General features: G+C 41.6%; 1 protein-coding gene across 1 annotated transcript in view; it reads left to right on the forward strand.

The window, feature by feature from the left end:
* Positions 1–2754: 2754 nt before the first annotated feature.
* The window catches only part of frem2a (FRAS1 related extracellular matrix 2a), a gene marked incomplete at both ends in the record, with an annotated part of 59678 nt that continues 42323 nt past the window's right edge, over positions 2755–20109 (forward strand). The window contains 2 exons of the mRNA XM_080041020.1: positions 2755–7726; positions 10446–10535. Coding sequence (XP_079897146.1) covers positions 2755–7726; positions 10446–10535 — 5062 coding nt within the window. The remainder of the gene's footprint in view (positions 7727–10445; positions 10536–20109) is intronic.

Genomic DNA, 20109 nt, shown 5'->3' on the forward strand with positions numbered 1-20109 from the left:
CTGGACTTTCCAAAAAGTTTATCTGCGCCTGGTAGGTGATAGAGATGCGCTGCAGGGATGAGCCAGTGTTTTAATGCTAATTAGTCATATGGGAACAGTAAAGGATGTTTGTGGAATGGAATCACTTGTAAACAGCTCATCATGCCACCATATAGACTGCGTATTGCATTCTTCTAAGCAAATACATTTGGTGGGAAACAAACATTGTAGCATAAAACTCCAGGTGAAAATTCCCACTGGTCTCTAATTGTGTTGACTTAATAATGATCTTTACATCCCTGTCCTTTGTTCCCTCATCACTCCCTCGGTCTCTCATCACACTTCCATATTCAGTATTATCTGTCTAAATGTACACTTCTTAGAGTGCAGATCTGACACGGATGTATCTGAATGGTTTCTCTCATGTAAAGTCACAAAGAGAATGTTCTAGCACATACAGTATATATAAATATATATAAATATATGACAGCTGGAAAAGCTGCCGGTGCCATGTACTTTGAAATAACAGGGCACTAGAAACCCTCTAATCACCTGGCATTTTAAACGTGGGTGGTGGTGAGTCAAGAACAAAACGTTGTACGTCTAGGGTTCAGGCTCATGTACAAGGATGTTACAGACTACAGGCTGTCAGGTTTGCAAGAACAGCGTGGGATCTTACAACAATTCACGTCTGAAACTTTTTACATTTGCATTACAAAGCATTATATTACATTGAATGACATTCACAGTGCTGATGCTTGTTTCTCCTTTTTTTGCCGAAGTTATATACGTTTCTAAAAAGCACACTGTGTTTTTTCTGTGATTGTACACATTTTTGAACCAATATACATTGTTAGCAAAATTAAATTTGTACCAATTATATTTTATTAACGACAGCCATCCTTTTTATTTGCAGGAGCCACTGGTAAATGTCTCACCATTAATGCTAACTACTGCATGAAAAATGTATTCAGCAAAATAATTCTAAATGGCAAAGAAACAGCTCACATTAATACATTCAGTTTGAAAAGCAGGGGGAGAAAAGAGGGTTTAATCTTTCATGATTTAGCCTTGACAGGTGTTCCAATTTGCTGCACAAATTCCCTCCAAGGACCAGCCAAGTCTAGCAGGATAGATTTTTCTCCAGTCTCAAGAAACAGTTTATAGCATCTTCTGGTCCCTGACAAATGCCGAATGTGTATTTCACATCCTGACGCTGCGGATTATTGCAATATTTTAGATTTAAGTTCTTTGGCTTTTAGTTCACTTGCCTACACTGAGAGGGACAAAGTTAGTTATTTATCCAGCACCCAGAACGATGGGAGCTTTGAATAGTTGCTTTTTTTCCTTGAGGGAAGGTGAACGTGTTGCAGGAGCCAGAATTTGCTTGCTAATTCACCACAAGACAAACAGCAAAATGAATACATGGATGAATGCATCCATGAATTGAAATTAAATGACCCAGCCTTTAACTTCTGTCAACTTATTTACACTTAGAACCTTCGTAGGAAATGTGGCATTAGAGCAAACGAGGAGAAACATTATAGAGGATTAATGAGCCTCCAACGAGCAGACTAATGGCCCTTTCCCTTATTTATGGAATAAAGCCCAAAGCCCATATTTATCTAATCAGCATCACATCTCATCCCTGTTTTAGCTGTACAATAACCATAATGGATTTTACTTTTTATTTAGCTCTGTTGGCCTTTCCACTACAATAGTCAATATGTCCGCAACACTCCTTAAAATCAAATTTTACATGTTTATGTGAAGTTTTCTGAATTTTTTTTTAGGCTGTATGGGTTTCTGTTGCACACAAGACCGTCAAGAGTGAGTGAGTGAGTAAGTGTAAGTGTGTGTGAGAGAGAGAGAGAGAGAGAGAGAGAGAGAGAGAAAAAGAGAGAGAGAGGGAGAGAGAAAGATGTGAAACAAGGATCCATTATCACCCTGGAACAAAGCTTTGCAGTGAGCAGTATGTGTCTTAGATACCAAAAGAGGATGCCCCTGAGCTTTAGTTTCTGAAGAAGTAAGAATTAATCATTGACATATTTATAAAATAATGTCAGGACTGACAAGCCTGATAGTGCATACATTATCTGTATTAATATAAAAGAGACAAATGGTTTAATTAGTTTAAAAGGATTGCTTATAAAAACATTTTGCATCGTTAAAATAATGAATTCGTTTAAATCGTATTTTCTCATCAAAGCAACAACAATACAAAGTAAGTGGGGTTATTCAACTTTCTCTTCAGGCACATCATTGAAAATATTGACAATCTCAGCAGCCCTCTGGGTATAATTGCGACATTTCCCCGAATTGCATCAGTGTTTATGTATGTCCACAGATGACAATGTTGACAGGTGAAACTCGGTAATTGCACTAAGTGTAATGAATCACATTTGAGCAATTCAGCTCATCCTCCAGTCCCCGCCTAGTGTGAGCGACTGCTGCACTGCCCATTAGCGACACGTCTGGGGAAACAATCCCTTCAAATCCTCCAATATGAGCAGAGATGGGCGGTAGCACTTAGACGCAGGCTGTCGGTGTCTGAAGTTAAAACTCCTGCGCGCTATTCTCGCTGAGTATATCGATGGTCCGGACGGATAGATGCACGGGAGTCAACGTGTAAGCATCCAGCTGACTCCCAGCACTTTGGGGGATATTTTACCTTTTTGAGAGAAAATATACAAATCAAACCTTGCTCATTTTTCAGCATCACCTCGCCAAAGTGACTGTTTTTTGGAGATGGTTTGGATCACAACGTTCGACAAGATGTTTTACAGACTTCTCCTGTGTGTTTCACTAACGTGTGTTGTTTTCGCTCAGCCGGACAGCACGGGATTATTTTACGCACTGAGATCTGAACTGTCAGAAGATGCAATCTTGGTCGCCAACAACGGAATACGTGTGCCTTTCGGGAGATCGCTCTTCATCGATCCCATCAATGATTTGGTCATTCAGACGCAGCCGGGAGACAGATGCACCATCACCGTCCTGGATAATGATCCGCTCGCACAGAGACCGGGGCACCTCTCTCCCAAAAAGTTCCCGTGTGATTTCGGTCCCAACGATGTGACATATTCCCACTATGGGTCGAGGAGTCCAGCTAAAGACCGAGTGAGGCTGCAGCTCAGGTATGACGCGCAAACAGAGACCGTTATTATACCATTTATGATGGAGGTTGAAGTGGTTTTTACGCAGCTAGAGTTACTCACCAAAAACATGCCTCTCATTGTTGATAACCTCAGAGGATTCAGTAACCCTATTGATAAGAAGATTGTGGAGTTTACTTATGACAGAGACTCTCATACATGCGAGGTGACTTCCCTGTCAAGCGGTAGCGCGCTGCCTAGATATGGAAGACTCGTTGATGCGGGTAAACTTTCGAAAATGATGGACTGTGATGAATTCACACAAGCTGACATCCGCTATGAGCACACGTTTGAACGCCAATCCCCAAACAAAGACTATGTTCCCATGGTTGTGGAGCTGCATGACAAGGAGGGCAACTTAGTGAAACAGGAATATTTCCATCTCATGATTCGTGTCAAAGAGGGACAAGAAAACACTCCCCCTAAGCCCAGCTTTGTGTCAATGATGATGATGGAGGTCAGCCAATTTGTAATGACAGCTCTCACCCCTGATATGCTCGCTGCTGAAGACGCAGAATCACACCCAGATGAGCTTATTTTCAACATCACCTCTCCTCTATCTTACGAGGAGGGCTACATAGTCAGTACTGATGACAGAAACCTCCCCATCACGTCTTTCTACCAGAGGGACTTGCGTGATCTGAAAATAGCCTACAAGCCCCCCTCCCTGGACTCAGAAACTGAGAGGATTTTCCAGCTGGAGTTTGAGGTGGTAGACACAGACGGGGCTGTCTCGGACCCTTTTGCCTTTATGATAGTTGTGAAGCCCATGAACTCCTTGGCCCCCGTTGTGACACGCAACACGGGTCAGCTGCTGTACGAGGGGCAGTCTCGGCCTCTCTTCACAAGCCACAACTTGGAGATCAGCGATGAAGACAACCTGGACGCCGTCACCCTCACAGTGGTGGATGGGCTGCGGCACGGCGACCTCATGGTGCTGGGCTCTCACAGGAACTTCTTCACAGCCGCTGACCTTACGACAGGCATCGTTATATATCAGCATGATGGCAGCGACACATACAGCGACAACATTGTCTTCAAGATGTCTGACGGAAAGAACGAAGTAGAATTCCTTTTCCCCATCACTGTCGTTCCCACCGACGACGAGCCGCCAATTGTAAATGCCAACACCGGCCTGGTGCTATTCAAAAAACAGATGATGCCTATATCGCCCCTCATGCTCAGCGCTGCAGATATTGACTCAGAGGACTCTACTATTAAATTCACAATTGTCCCTCCCTTTTCCTCTATTAGCACAGTGTTATTACGGCAATCAGATGCCCCAGAGGACCCCTCATCATGGAAGTTTAACACTGAGGATGAAGTGTATGAGAAGGAGGTGACAGAGTGGCTTCAGAAAGATATCACTGACGGGAAGTTGTTTTACAGGCACACAGGCCCTCACAACACTGATACTATCATGGATCAGTTTGTGTTCACAGTTCAGGATGACAATGACCCCCCTAATGAGTCCGGAGAGAGTCTGTTTATGATTCGTGTTTTACCCATAGATGACGTACCCCCTGAGCTATTCCCTGGCACCACCCTGCAGATGACTGTACAGGAGTACAAGCTCACTCACTTCAGCAAAGAAGTTCTGCGCTACACTGATTTGGACTCAGAGGACCGTGACCTCAAATACACCGTTATCCAGCCCCCCACAGACACAGATGAAAATAACCCAGTTGGATTCGGTTCTTTGGTTCTGACAGACAGCCCAGACACCGAAGTCACAGAGTTCACACAAGCTCAAGTCAACCATCATAAGATCTCCTACGGCCCCCCGGATGTTGAACTTGGAATTACAGCCCACGTCGTTCAGTTTCGTTACACTGTTGAAGACACGGCTGGGAACAATGTAGAAGGAGCTTTCTCTGTCTTCCTCCAGCCCGTCAACAACAAACCCCCTCAGATTACAAATACAGGCTTTACTGTTCTTGAACGTGGCATGCACATCATCAGTATTGCTGAGCTGGACACCACAGACCTCGACACAGAGAGCAAACTGATTACCTTTACTCTAAGCGAGCCCCCTAAACACGGCCAGCTCCAGGTTGCATTCACTGACCTGGAAAACAAAGGTGTTTTCACACTTCAGGACATATCTGAAGGGAAGATATCATATGCTCATGGTGGCGAGGAGACAATAAGTGATGATTTTCAGCTGGATGTGAGTGATGGTTTTCATGTTGTTACCGTGACGGTCAAAGTTAATGTAAGGCTTGTGGATGATGAAACTCCAACCATCAACTTGCCCGAGGGAACAATCGGCTCTCATATGGATGTGCTGGAGAACGGCGCCACTGAAATCACAACTAATGTCATTCAAGGCCATGATGATGACACAGATGACCTCCATCTGACATTTATTGTGGAAGATTCCCCAGCGATGGGTGAAATACTGGTTAAAGGAGTGCCTGCCACTAGGTTTACACAGGCGGATATTATTAATGGTGTTGTTGTGTACGCACACACCGGTGGTGAAATAGGTCTCACCTCTGAGCAGGATGGCTTCAATCTGACTCTTACGGACATGTCCGATGATTGGACTGTAGGTGGCAATAAGGTCAACGGAGTCCACGTTCGAGTCACTATCCTTCCTGTTGACAGCCAGGCTCCAGAGGTCGGAGTTGGAATTCAGTTCAGCGTCATTGAAGGGGAGAAATATGCCATCAGGCCTCAGCACTTAGACGCTGATGATAATGACACTCCAACTGATGATATCCTTTGCACCATCATCGTCCAGCCCACCACTGGCTATGTGGAAAATATATCACCCGCCCCAGGCTCAGAAAAGTCCAGGTCAGGAACAGCAATCAGTGCTTTTACTATCAGAGACGTCAGGGAGGGGAATGTGCACTATGTGCAGAGCATTCACAAAGGGGTAGAGCCATTGGAGGACAGGTTCACATTTAGGTGTTCTGATGGCATCAATTTCTCTGAGAACCATTTCTTCCCTATTGTCATCATCCCAGCAAATGATGAAAAGCCGGAAATTTATTTGAGGGAGATAGTCGTGATGGAGGGAATGAACATTGTCATCGACACTCCGATTCTGAACGGGGCCGATGCCGATTTTCCACCTGAGGAGCTAATGTTCATCATTTCCAAACCTCCCAAACATGGTGTCATTTTAAACCAGCTATCCACAGGCTCAGTTTTGGTGACTAACTTCACTTTAGAGGAGATTAGGGAGGCATCGAGTATTATTTATGAGCACGATGACACCGAGACAACTGAGGACAGCTTTGAAGTCACACTCACTGATGGAAAGTATTCAGTGGTGAAAACAGCCATGGTGTTGATCATCGCTGTTGATGATGAGACCCCCCGGATGATCATAAACGACGGCCTGGAGGTGGAAATTGGGGAGACCAAAGAGATCACGGACCAAGTGCTCAAAGCAACAGATTTAGATTCAGATGACAGTACACTCACATATGTCATTCGATTCGGGCCTGGTCAGGGACTCCTGCAGAGGAAAATCTTGTCAGGATCTCTGGAGAACATCACGCTAGGCATGAATTTCACACAAGCTGAAATCGATGCAGGGCTCATCATTTACACTCACAACGGTCAGGAGGGCATCCGAGACTTGGTCAAATTTGACGTCACGGATGGGATGAACCCACTTATTGATCGTTACTTCTACATCACCGTGGGCAGTATTGACATGGTGTTCCCCGATGTGGTCAGTAAAGGCGTGTCACTCAGAGAAGGTGGCAGAGTGACTTTATCCACAGATCTTCTCAGTACCACTGACCTCAACAGCCCTGATGAAAACCTGGCCTTCACAGTCACAAGGGCTCCTGTCCGAGGTCACCTGGAGTGTACAGACACTCCTGGGATGCCCATTGTGTCTTTCACTCAACTCCAACTGGCTGGCAGTAAGATTTACTACATCCACACCTCAGACGATGAGGTGAAAATGGACAGTTTTGAGTTTGAAGTCACTGACGGCTATAATCCTATTTTCAGAACATTCAGAGTCTCCATAGTGGATGTTGATAATAAGAAACCCGTTGTCACCGTAAATGGTTTAGTTGTAACAGAAGGGCAGAGTAAGCTGATAACGCCGTTTGAGCTCACCGCTGAAGACCAGGACACAGCCGAGAAGATGCTTAAATTCACAATTACCCAGCTGCCTGTTCATGGTAAACTCCTTCACAACAAGTCTGCACCTGTCACCAGCTTCACCAAACAAGACCTAAACGAAAACCTCATCAGCTACAACCACGATGGAACTGAATCATCGGAGGACTCTTTCTCGTTTACCGTCACTGATGGCACACATACAGACTTTTATGTTTTCCCCAACACAGTGTTCGAGACTCGGCACCCTCAAACAATGAAGATCACCATTGTGGCTACTGACAATGGCGTGCCCCAGATCGTGGTGAATAAAGGTGGCCCCACTTTAAAGATCTTGCCCACGGGTTACCTGGGGTTCCCCATCAGCTCTAAAGTGCTGAGGGCAGTGGACAGAGACAGCAGCCCAGCCTCCCTGGTGTTCCACATCACCACCCAGCCTAAACACGGTTACATTGTTAACCTGGGACAAGGAAACAACTCCATCCATACATTTAGTCAAGGTAAGCCCTGATTAAAAAAAAAACCCTCACTAGAATGATGGCGTTTGCATGAATTTTTCAAGATCAAATGACAATGGTTTCTTTACGAGTGCTTGAGTGACATAGGCCTCACCATAGGAGGAAAAATGGATTTTAAAACGTAATTTGTACTGCTGGTAAACAAAATTACAATTATTTTTACAAGCAAAATTACATTGGCTTCAGTTTGACAAGAAAAACTAAATTTCCTCACCAGGTAGCTTTAAACATCTCTAATAGTCTGATAACTTTGCTCATATGGCAGTTAAATGTAGTTTTAATCATATTGTTGGGGGATTTTAAATGATTAAAACCCTCCTATGTGTATTGTGATACACTTTAACTCAGAAGAAAATTTTAAAGTCAAAAAGCACTTCAAAGATGTGCATTTTGATTAATGTTTATCACTGCCTCCCGAAGATGTTAATTTATGGAGTAATATTTATTCATATACAGTATGTGTGACAGGTGCACGCTTGGGAATTTCAATAGTTAATTTGTCGGCCTGATTTAGATGTGCCTGGCTCATCAAATCATAATAAGTAGACCCAAGTTAGAGGCTGATGTTTCGTGCAAATGTCTTGTAGATGGTTTGAAATGAATAATTTAGTATTTCTGCATCTCTGGGGAAATGTTCACATTCAATGTTCTCTACAGTGGTTTGTTAAATGAGGCAGGACAGAAGTAGAGGATCATGTGAAAAGGTCAGAGCAGACCTCTTTGTGACAGGATGGCATTTGAGTTGGAGCACATGCTGATTATGTTTGACCAAAGCAATTCAATTTGAAAAAAAAAAAAATATTTCGTCATTTGTGCACCTTAATAATTCACATAGAAAACTGAAACCCCACAAAATATTTCTAAGCTTGACCAACTTTTAAAGGGAGATTATGCCACTTGAATTATGACTTTGTAAAACATTTTTGGGTGTTTATTGATAATGGAGACTCAATCAAGACAACAATGTGGCTGATTGAGGTTTAAAGCAACGCAATCAATGTGGTGTTTCATATCATGCTGAGGCAATCATACTAACAAGTAAGAACATTTACCTGCTCATGCCCCAGCTTGGCAGAAGCAGAAAAGCAGGGGCTCAGATCACGGGGTAAAACAAGTGCTCTTCAGTCTAAAGAAGATGGGCGGGCACTTAGTTCTGACAACCACTGTGCGGTTGCAGTCTTTGTAAGAAAAGGGCACAGACAAGGGAAGTGCAGTGGGAAAGAGAAGCAAAAGGGCAGGAGAGGGGGCAGTCAGAGCAAGTAAAGTGGAAGAGAGCGCAAAGTAGGTAGGAGAGAAGGGGGGAGGTGGTGTTGATGGGGTGAGAGAAATGAAGAACGAGGGGCGTGAGAGACTGAGAAAGAGAGAGAGAGAGAGAGCAAACGTGCTCGTCAGAAGAATCAGTCAGGTGAAAGAGACAATCCCTCGCTCTTTATTTACTCATCCTATTTCCAGGGCACATCCCATGGGGGCATTCTCTTTAAATATTTGATGAACATTGTGCCCCTGGTTCACGGTGGTGACACTGTATTTGTAAGGTCCTGTAAGTGCGTCTCAACACTCCAGTGAACAATCTTCTCTTGCTGTCGCTCCTGTACCATTGGATCGATACTCAATAATGTGGAAATCTGAACGCTAAAACAAATGTAGAACAATTCTCCCATGCTTTTTTTTTTTTTGCCCCTGTCGCCATGTTAGAAGGGAAGAAGGAGGTAGCAATGACGGCAAGAGCCACCTAAGAGGTTTAAGATGCGTCCCCAGCCAGGAGTCAAGGGTTTATATTTTTATGAAGCTACTTCCTCTGACATCTATTATTGAAGGAGGTGGTTCGGAGGGGCCAGGCCCTTTCACAGTCTTGATGATTTTCCTGTACTGTAATAGTAGTTTTTTTTTGAGAATGGTGGAAAAAAAATGCACACAGAGCCCTGTAATTACGAAAAAGAAAAAAGAAAACAGTTTTGGGGAAACGGCTGTGCAAGTGCAGGTGCCCGTTGCACTCCTGTTCTTAACATTCTTAGCGTTGTCTGTCATTAAAGAATCCACTGTCACCTGGTTTTCCAGGCTGTTGACATAGAGAACAGGATTTAAACGTTTTCTGTTGGTTTAGCTTGAGCTGTCACGGATTTGAGGTTGTGGCCCTACTGTCCTGGATTACGGATGCATGACTTTCAGAGTGCTTTCTCTGGTAGAAAATTGTTCATGCTGAGTGCCGATAAGGAAGTGAAACAGTGTGATACTAGAGACCTGCTGTTACTGTTGCTGATACGGTGCTGAAGCGGGACAGCTTCCATCTTTGAACAATTATTTGACAGAGAGAGTGTTTGAATAAATTATAATAGAACTTCAAAGTGTGTTTGAGGCTATTTCTGCAGCCAGCATGACATTTCGATTTCTTTTTCTTAATCTTAGAATGCAAATTGTTCCATAAATATATATTTGTAAAATCTTGACAAGGGCAAGTCTTTTCTTTTAATAGATAAGTATAGTTAAGAAATCCCCTTGCTCGGGATTGTTTGCAAGGTGATTGTTGACATTTTCATCATGCATCGGCTCACATTTATATGACATATAACTATTGAGTTTAATATGCAGAGAGCTTGCCCTCATTTGCATTTGGCAATAAAATACATCAAATGTTTGCTTACCATATTTGACTTCACCAGTTTTATCGCTCCAAGAAACTAAAGTTACTCTCCTATTGCAGCTGATATCGACGACCTGAACATCTGCTATGTGTTACGGAATGAAGAAAACGGCACATCGGATCTCTTCCATTTCTCCGTTGAGGATAACGGTAAGATTTCCCCTTTTGTCGACACTTTCTTTACACTTGATTTACACTGTATCAGCAGAGAGCTCCTGAACATTTGGCCAGATGACATTTCACCAAAATGTCATTAGATACAAATTGGCTCAGGTGAAGATCAAACCTGTCACTTTCTTTCGGCGAGGCGTGGTATGCTCTCTCTAACCTTTAGATTCATCTCTTCTTTTCATATAATTTATAACTCTCCTCTTCTCACTTGAGGTTCTGCTGTAGTCGTCATGGGTCAGAAAAATTGCTCATTACTCACACGGCGACTCACAACTCATGACTGTGATGGACCTGCAACTCAGCTGTCAGGCATCACATCCCCAGTTTATCTGTGTAGATTGTTCCAGATTTTACAAACAATTCAATAAATAATATTTTTGATTTTCATTCATAATCACTTGGCCAATTAGCAAATTGGCTTTCAGGTGGATAAAGTGACTACAATGTACACTGTCTTGATTTTAAATCAGTAAGTGCCAATGAGTTTTTTTTTTCTTTAAGATAGTGTATATGTGATATACACAACAATTACAGCAGCTGTCGTTTTAACAATGACATTATTTAGACTCGGGCTCCCTTCAATAATGCAATATAAAAGAGGAATATGTATAAGAGAAAAACACAAGTGAAGAGAGCAACATGAGACCTAGATAGACACAAAAGAAGTGCAAAGGCATGGTGCAGATAAAAATGTACGTGTAGCGATATGGTTTACCATATAAAAAGAGAATGCAACATGATATTTTAATGTAAACTAAAAAAGAATACTGTACATTGAAATAAAAGACAAATTAAAATAAAATAATAATAACTGTAATAAAATACAGTCGCAAGGAATAGAATATTATTAAGGTGAACATTAGGCCTTAAACGTAAACAGACATTCTTAAACAGATGTGAACAAGTTAACAGGTGAACTGCCGTGCAGATTAGCAGTCAACAAAGGTGTTCAAATGTAGTTCAAACGACTGCAGCAGCATAGCTCACTGTTTAACCAATAGGGCATCCATCCATGTGCATTAAAGAAAGGAAATGTTATTTGGCTCTGCAAAGATTAACACACATCATCAATCGAGTTCAAAGATATAACGAGGCTGTATCATTTGTAAAAAATGACTGCAGGACTTGTCAAGTAGTATTACTGTATATTCTGTCTTGATGAAAGAACACTTTTTCAGGGTTTTTTTCTTTGCGAGCATAGAGAATATCAAATGTGAACAACAACCTGTACAATACATATTTCAGGTCGAAATAACCAACACTTTGTTATCTTGCCTTAACCATGCTTATTTCAGTATTTCAGCAGTTTGCCTCTGAAAGTTTAGGGCAACTCATGAGAATAGGGCACTTTAATTCTGAATAAAAAAATATTCAGCTTTTATACAGTAATCCTCTGCTTTATGACCAGCTTGAGATGCATTACAAGCATAATTCACGTCCTGGTTGAAGCACGTCAAATGGCCAATTTAAATTCAGTGCATTTGGTTCTATATATGTCTGCTCGCAACGTGTGTGGAATAAGCATCAATTTACAAAGGCAGCAGCCAAATCAGCAATCAGCGACTGGGAGTCTCATATGGGAAATTTCTCTCTTGGATTACCAAGCTGTGGAAAGAAATCTAAATATTGCAATACTGAACAGAATCTATCATTACTGTAATGAAGCAACAGCATTTCAAATAGTTTTCTAGGGCTGCAATCAAATTTGAACTCTTTGGGTATTCAAATATGCCCATAGAAAGAACATAATTCATACACGCACAGACAAATTGCAAATACCAAAACATACCCTAAAGGTCTGATGTCTAAGACTTGTTAAAAGCAGCCAAAAAATATGGATTTTATATTCATATAAAAATGTTTTAAGCAATGCATTAAAGAAAAAACAGACTTAGTGATGTTTAAAGTTGTACAAATGTCTAGATCTCTTATTAAACAAAACAAATAATGGTTTCCTTAAACCTTTCATGAAAGTGTCATGACCACAGAGCCACAATTACCACTCAACACTTATGGTGTTTAAAACAATCTGATAAGGGAGGCTTTTTTTCTCAATTAATTGAGTGGCACTCACCTTTTTTTGTGGTCACTGAGATAGAAAAATACAGGTCAATTCAATTTTCTCAACTCCACCACAACCTCGCTGCACATGTGCAAATGAGCAATCCTCCCTGAAATCCTAAAAAGGAAGAGGTTCCCCCTGTTTTATAATGGAACACGAGTATTAAGATTCATTTAGGACACACTTGCCAAGGATTCTCAGTTCTGTTAATTTTTCCTCCTGTATGCCGAGTTATGATGTCGCCATGTTAATGACTGCACGTTTACTGAACAATTGTTGTAGAGCCTTGTAAGCCTCCCTTTATTGGCGTACTAATGGGTATTCTCAGATTCAAATTCAGAAAGTCAGAGGAATAACCCAGTGGTTCTGGATTATTCACAGTAATGCAAGGCTGTGTATCACCAGATGTCCAAGGTTCTTTACACAGGCAAGGCTGAGTGTATTCTTCAGTTAGACTGGGATATAACAGTACTCGAGATGGAGATTCTTTCCACCAGTTTGACACTATTGTAGGGGAGAACGGGGTTATATGTCACACGGGTTGGTTGTCACAATCGTTATATCTCGGAACCAGAAGGCGCTGTCTGTGAAATTTAGATATGTAAATATCCAGAATTGGGATCAGAGGTCACCTACATAATCTTCCTTGGAGTTAGACTGCTGAATTTGAGGTGAGAGGACTGTTTGTGTTTTTCATGTCAAATTGAAAATATTTAGCTCCTCAGTATTTTTCTTCCAGGCTTTTACACAATGGGTTTATTACAAAACACGTGTTACCCTGAAAAAGTGTGAAGGGTAAGCAATAGTTTAGATTATTGTTAGCAAGCTAATTAGTTGTCAGATGGTTGTTGGCCTTGATGCTAGCAAGAAATTCAAGTTGGGGTTGGTCGTCACATTTTTTTGGGGGTTGGTTGTCACATGTTATCCAAAGGCTGCAGCCAGAAAAGGAACCCAATAACCAAATGAATTGTCAAGCTGTATCCTCACTGACACCCCAGAGAAGGATAATAGAGCAGGAAAAGGCAGCTAGCATTTAAAAGAAAAAAGGGCAACCAAATCAAATCAACCCAGTGCATCCCAAACTAGACCAGCTGCCAAGGCTACTGCACCCCAGTGCACTCCACCCCAGCTGGAGAAGAAGAAACAGTAAGTTATGTAGGCCTATTTGTCAACTTGACAATACAATTAAACTTTCACATTTGGTTCTGCTTTCTTGCCTTCTTTTTAAGATTATTTATTTAACATTGTGACAAACAACCCCATAGTGTGTGACAACAGACCCCTTGATGGGGTTGGTTGTCACAATGTGTAAGGGTGTCTTTGATGATTAATTTATTCTTTATTACAATACTTTAGAAAAAGTGAGGGGTACACATTTCAAGCCAACACCTTAAGCTTCAATTACATGTAGGAATGACTATTGATAGATGTTTAGTTGATGAGCAATTCTCACTAGAGTAAAAAGTGCCTTAACCACCTACATCACAGCTGAAAAAAATTAAATATGCTCTCCAATTTTCACAAAAAGAAAACCTTGTATTGCACACTTACTGTCTGAAAACATGAACTAATGGTTTGTGAATTAGCCTTAGACCCATTCTTCAGAAGTATTTTTTCATACTGTAGTGCATATGCACTTAGAAGAAAGTGCTAAAGCGTAGAGGAATAACTGTCCCTTTATGCACATGAAAGGAAAAACATTGACTAATTGATTGTCCATGCTCCTGTAACATTCTTTTTCTCTTTTGACACTTAAGAAAAAGGATCTGCGCTCTTAAAAGGAGTTTATATTATCAATCCATAGGTTTCTTGAATCCATTTAGGTGTCCTCCCCTTTCAGAAGAGTTGGTGTAACGGCAAACAGATTCTCGATGTATATATTTGTAGAATGTGCAAAGGAATGACCAAAATATGCATTTTTAACATAGGCTACTATTAAAAGGCAGCAATACAGTGAATTGCAACAACGTGTGAAGCTTTCTTCCCCAGAAAATCCCCCAATGTAGATCTCAAGCCATTATTTTACTGGAAGGAAGTAAGCATTTTGTACATGTAACACATTCATGTATTTGTAAGGGCACATAATGTACACCTATATACCACACATATACAGTATATATATATTTTTTAGATGTGTTAAGACGCCTATCCAGGTGTGCACTGGTACACACACGCACTCAAACAATCCCACACATGCATACACAGCAGAACACTGAGGGCTAGCCGTAGGCCAAGATGCTGCCGGGCCTCCAGCACAAAGGGGTGTTTGATATTTAAGAGCCCAGGCAGCGTTGCGGGTAATGAGAGCCCTGGGCGTTTGAGCTGGGCAGAGCTCTGAGGCAGCCACTGGTAATTACGTGGCCCTATTACAGGCTCATCTACAGCGGAACAGTGGCAGGAAGCATCCTCTGTCTCAGGTTTAGACCTGCCAGGATCACTATAGTTAACTGGAATGGGCTGGAACATGGCTCCTTTCCCAGGCTTCTCTATAGGCCTTGGGACCTTCAGTTAGGTATAAAGGAGCAGCAGAGAACAACAGAAATTACAATGAAGCAAATCCGCGTAAAAACCAAGAAAGCGAATCCTCAGATTTGAGAAGCTGGAAACTGCTGGTGGCCTTCCTCCTGCTCCAACACAATATCGATTGTTGATATTGTATATTGTACGATGATATAATTCTCCTCCAATCCCCCCTGTCCTTACCCATGAACAACCCTGACATAACACTGCTTTATCCAGAGTTACAACAACAATATGTCACCTTGAATTCAGCCCCTGCAGCTTTTTGTCTCACTGCACACATTACGTGCCTTTTTTTGCCCTTCACAGATACAGTGTCTCAAACTACTCTGTGTGCAACATTTCTCTTGTTTGTGAAAGAAGACCAACTTTCCCCGACTACCGTTCCGCAAGGACACCAGCAGTTCTTTATCATCAGTTATTGTTGGTGCACAGTGTGTGATTGAGTACGATACTGTGGTGCCACTCAGAGCTCTTTGCCCTCTCTTCAAAGGCACTGTTTTCTCTTCACATAAAGGCAGCGTGGCCGAACACTTCAGATGAAATGATGAGATGAAATTCTTTGTGGTGCCTGCTACTCTGTTAAATGACAAGTGTGGCAAATTATTTATGTACACACACGAGTGGATGAAAGAAATGTGTTCTTGTAAAATAAATACATTAGTCAAATTCACACTGCCCCTGTAATAACTTTCAAGCTTTTTAACTCAACAGAAGAACGGCTCATACACGTTTTAAATTATCGATGACCAAGTTAAATGTTAAGGGGAGGATTTCAGATTATTAGTTTTTCCTGGATTTTCTGAACTATAAAAAGTTGTCTTTAATTTGTTTCAAAAGTTGAAACACACTTGTTGCACTATACATTTCCCCCATTCCTCTTTTAATGTATCTGACCACAGTTTACATTGAGAGAGAACTTAACAAACAAAACAAGCTTGAACCGCCTGACACCATGACTACAAATGGAGCAGGTTAATCCCTTGGCCTTTTTTTTATTTTCTTCTTCTTCTTGGCGTTGATAACCTGTCCAGCAAAGTTCACAGATCGGGCAGACTTTGCAAGGTAATACATATGCAGCAGAGCCTGACGAATAACACGTCCCCCCCTGATTTTTTTTGCAATAAAAATTCCCTTTATCTGTTCTAGCATTCAAGAATCTCATGTCACTCCTTTCTCCCAGGGCCCAGCTCTCTTACCCTCATCCTCTACATCTCTCCCTTATACAAACTTTCAACCTTAGATCTTGTTGGGTGTGTTTTATTAATTTCCCATTCTTCTACACTGCGCTCAAAATCCATGTTCAGCATATATTTCTCGTATCCGTATCATAGTCCTCGTTTTCCTTTTTCGAGGTATAGTATTGATAGTTTGCCCTCCTTTCTAGCTGAGTTTTATTTCAAATCATGCCGTTGTTTACCGTGCGGATTGTCAACTTTGTCTCTGTCTTTTTTTTTTCACTGTCACAACTTGGCTGTCTATTCCCGCTGTCTGTTCCCCGCCTGCCGTGTTGGTCTGCCAGCGTTGATGCTGATGGCTCTCTCTGTTGTAGGATTACAGCAACGTCTTGCCGCTGCCAATGTCGCTCGCCCATGATTTGCATCTCATTAGAGCGCCGAAAATTAGAGCGCAAGACTTGTTGAGGGATGTGTGCAGGGACTTTTATCATCACGTTAATCATATTTGATTCTGTATTTCTCTATGCCTGACAGCCAATTCTCAACGTCACCCAAGCATGACCAGACACCCATCTTATTATCTAAAGAATAAACCAAAAATATTGGATCTTGTCAACATTTGTTTTTTCACTAAAATGTTGTTATTGGCATTTTTGCCACTTAAATACATCGCTCCCGATTTTTTGTCACCATTTGTTTCCCACTGACACTACACTTTTATCTTAGCAGTTACTTTTTTTCAATTAGTCTTTTTTTCAATTTCACCCAGTCTTCTCCCCTCCTTAGATAAATCTGTAGGAAAGAGATAATTCCAGCTCACATAAAATCTCATCCTCTGTTTTACAGTCCTTGTGTGTCCTCCTTGTTTCCTGCCATTTCAGTTTTTGAACGGTTCATGTAGGCAATCCTACAATCCTTTCACGTTGCGTTATAGAAGGACACAACATTGGGGAGCTGCAGCTGTGAGCTGTGCATTGTTACTTGCAATTATTTTAACCTTCTAATAACAACCAAGTCAACATTACACATGCCACTGAAGTAAAAATCCACATTTTTCTGGCAAAATAAAATACAGATTTCAGGGAGTCGGGTGAGATAATCGGGGGAAATTTGAGCAGATTAGAAAAGTCTGAAGGAGAAACCAGATATTTCCGTCGCTACTTTAAAATTTATTTGCTGAGACACAGTTTGTTCTCGGGAGTGCCAGTAACCGTCCGAAAAAAACCTTAAAGCCACCCCTCCGTTAAACATTATATATTTGGCATGGGAAGACTTGTCCTGAAGCTGGAGTGATGGGTGTGCTGGAGTTCTGCCTCTGTGATGGGCATTAAAAGAATCCGGCAAGCAGGAGAACAACTGGTGTTCTAATTCATCTGTCAGGGGCACACACACAGATTTTTATACGCACACACACACAACTGTACAACTGTACAACTGCACACACACACATGTTCACCTTAAGGAACACACTTTTTTTAGCTTCCTCCCTTTAAGCTATGCCCAGGGTCCTATGGCTGTCTTTGTAGAAATCAGTGAAGAACCTCGCGGTTATTAAGTGCATCACAAAAACTTCAAAGGAGTGTGGATTTTGTGCCTCAGATGTCAGTTTCTTATGGTTTTTCATGTGCAAGGTCGCTTAGGGTGTTCCTGCAGCACAGTCATGCCTGATGGCTATTGAATGTAGGGGAGGAAACAATACATTATTCGGTTGCTTGCAACTTTTATCTCTTAAGGGTGGGTGGCAGGGGGTAATGTACGTGCACTTCACATCCTCTGTTGCCCACAGGCACACACCGACGCATGGCCGTAATCACTTTTAGAGACAGTGTATGAAACTCCCTGATATAAACAGCTGAGCCACGTTTGTCCTTGAATTTAGTTTGGCTTGACATCCTGCAAAGGGATTGATTAAAACACAGTGACATGTTGAAATCCAGACACTCTAAATTGGTTTGATCCTGGTAAATGAACAACAAAGGAAGATCTCTCTCTCTCTCTCTCTCTTTCTTTCTCTCTCTCTCTCTCTCTCTCTCTCTCTCTCTCTCTCTCTCTCTCTCTCTCTCTCTCTCACACACACACACACACACACACACACACACACATTGGCAACTTGCTCTCAAGTATAGCAGCATTTTAAATACGTGTTTGCCCAGGGCCATGGAATCCTGGTCAGCCTACTGATATCTCCCCACACCTCAGGAGATATAAACTATCATGCTGATTGCCTTGGGCAAAGTGTAAATGTTCAATAGTTGGACAGGCACAACGAATACACAGACACACACACACATAGACAGACAGACAGACAGACAGACAGACAGACAGACAGACAGAGAGACAGAGAGAGAGAGAGACACACACACACACACACACACACACACACACACACACACACACACACACACACACACACACACACAAAAGAAACATCTACATGCAGAACCCATCACTATATTTGTGATCCTCTTTGCCACTAGTTGCACACAATGTAATGTGACTGCCACACATCTGTCAGAATAAACTAAAAGGTATGCAAACATTTTGAGTGGGAGTGAGATATTTGTATTTTGTCAACCATGCCAATTATGTAGGGAGGCACTCCTGTCAGATGGATGGTGCGTGGGCTCCTGTAACTTCAAAAATATACTGGTAGTATCAACAGAAAGAGTGTTGCTGTGCTTCACATGCTATCCGCCTTGTAAATTTCTTTTGATTGTGGGTATGTGTCTCAGACATACACACACACACACACACACACACACACACACACACACACACATAACCACACATTCACACACACACACACACACACACACACACACACACACACACACACACACACACACACACACACACAAACACACACACACACACACACACACACACACACACACACACACACACACACACACACACACACACACACATTAATTGTGTTGCTCTGCACCATGTAACATACAGCATTACATAGACTCTGTCATCTTGTGTTAAACATCACCTGGACGCTCTGCACTTAGTGACATCAACTTAACAACAATCATAGCAGAGATACAAATACCATATAATGTTGTGTAGGGGTTATCACCTGTATGACAAGCCTCAAGTGGTGCTTTCTCGCTGTCTGACTGTGTTATTCAAAGGTACTTTTCATCTAAACTCTGACTTTTCTCTCAAGCTGACTGAAACATGACAGGTCTTTTGAGTCAAATCATATGACTTTGATTTGATGTTATGTAGCCTAGAGTCTTATGGTTTGAAAGTCTCAATCCTCTCCCTAAGCCCAACCAGGTAGAATCTCGACTGATGCCTAGCAGCATATTCAGAAACAGAGCAGATACTGAGGTTTATGTGAAGGTCAGGAGCACTTGTTTAGATGGGCTTTTGAATGAATGATTGTACCTTTTATGTAAGGTTCCTGCTAGTAGCCAAGGATTTATATGCCTTTAGAAAGGAAAGGTCGGAGAAAAAAGAGACCCGTTGGTTACTGTGGGATGAGAGCTTGCTATGATACTCAATGATTTGTATAAGAACTATTTTTTTTATAAAATAGCAAAGCGGTCTTTGATTTGTCTTTAAGAACAGGAGAAAAATAGGGGGAAATGTTGAAAAGTAATATAAAATGTTTTCTCCTTAAATGATTTATTTCCTCTACTTGTAATATGGCTTTCCATATATTTTTCCAGTGGGAAAGCAGCAAATCTAAAATAGCTTTTGTGTGTATTGCCAACTGATTTTTAATACAATATTAATCGCTCAATTTTTTTCCTCCTTCTTTTGAGGAATATGTTTGGAC

This window comes from Ammodytes marinus (genome assembly GCF_949987685.1).
Source record: "Ammodytes marinus genome assembly, chromosome: 14".
In the NCBI taxonomy this organism is placed as follows: Eukaryota; Metazoa; Chordata; class Actinopteri; order Uranoscopiformes; family Ammodytidae; genus Ammodytes; species Ammodytes marinus.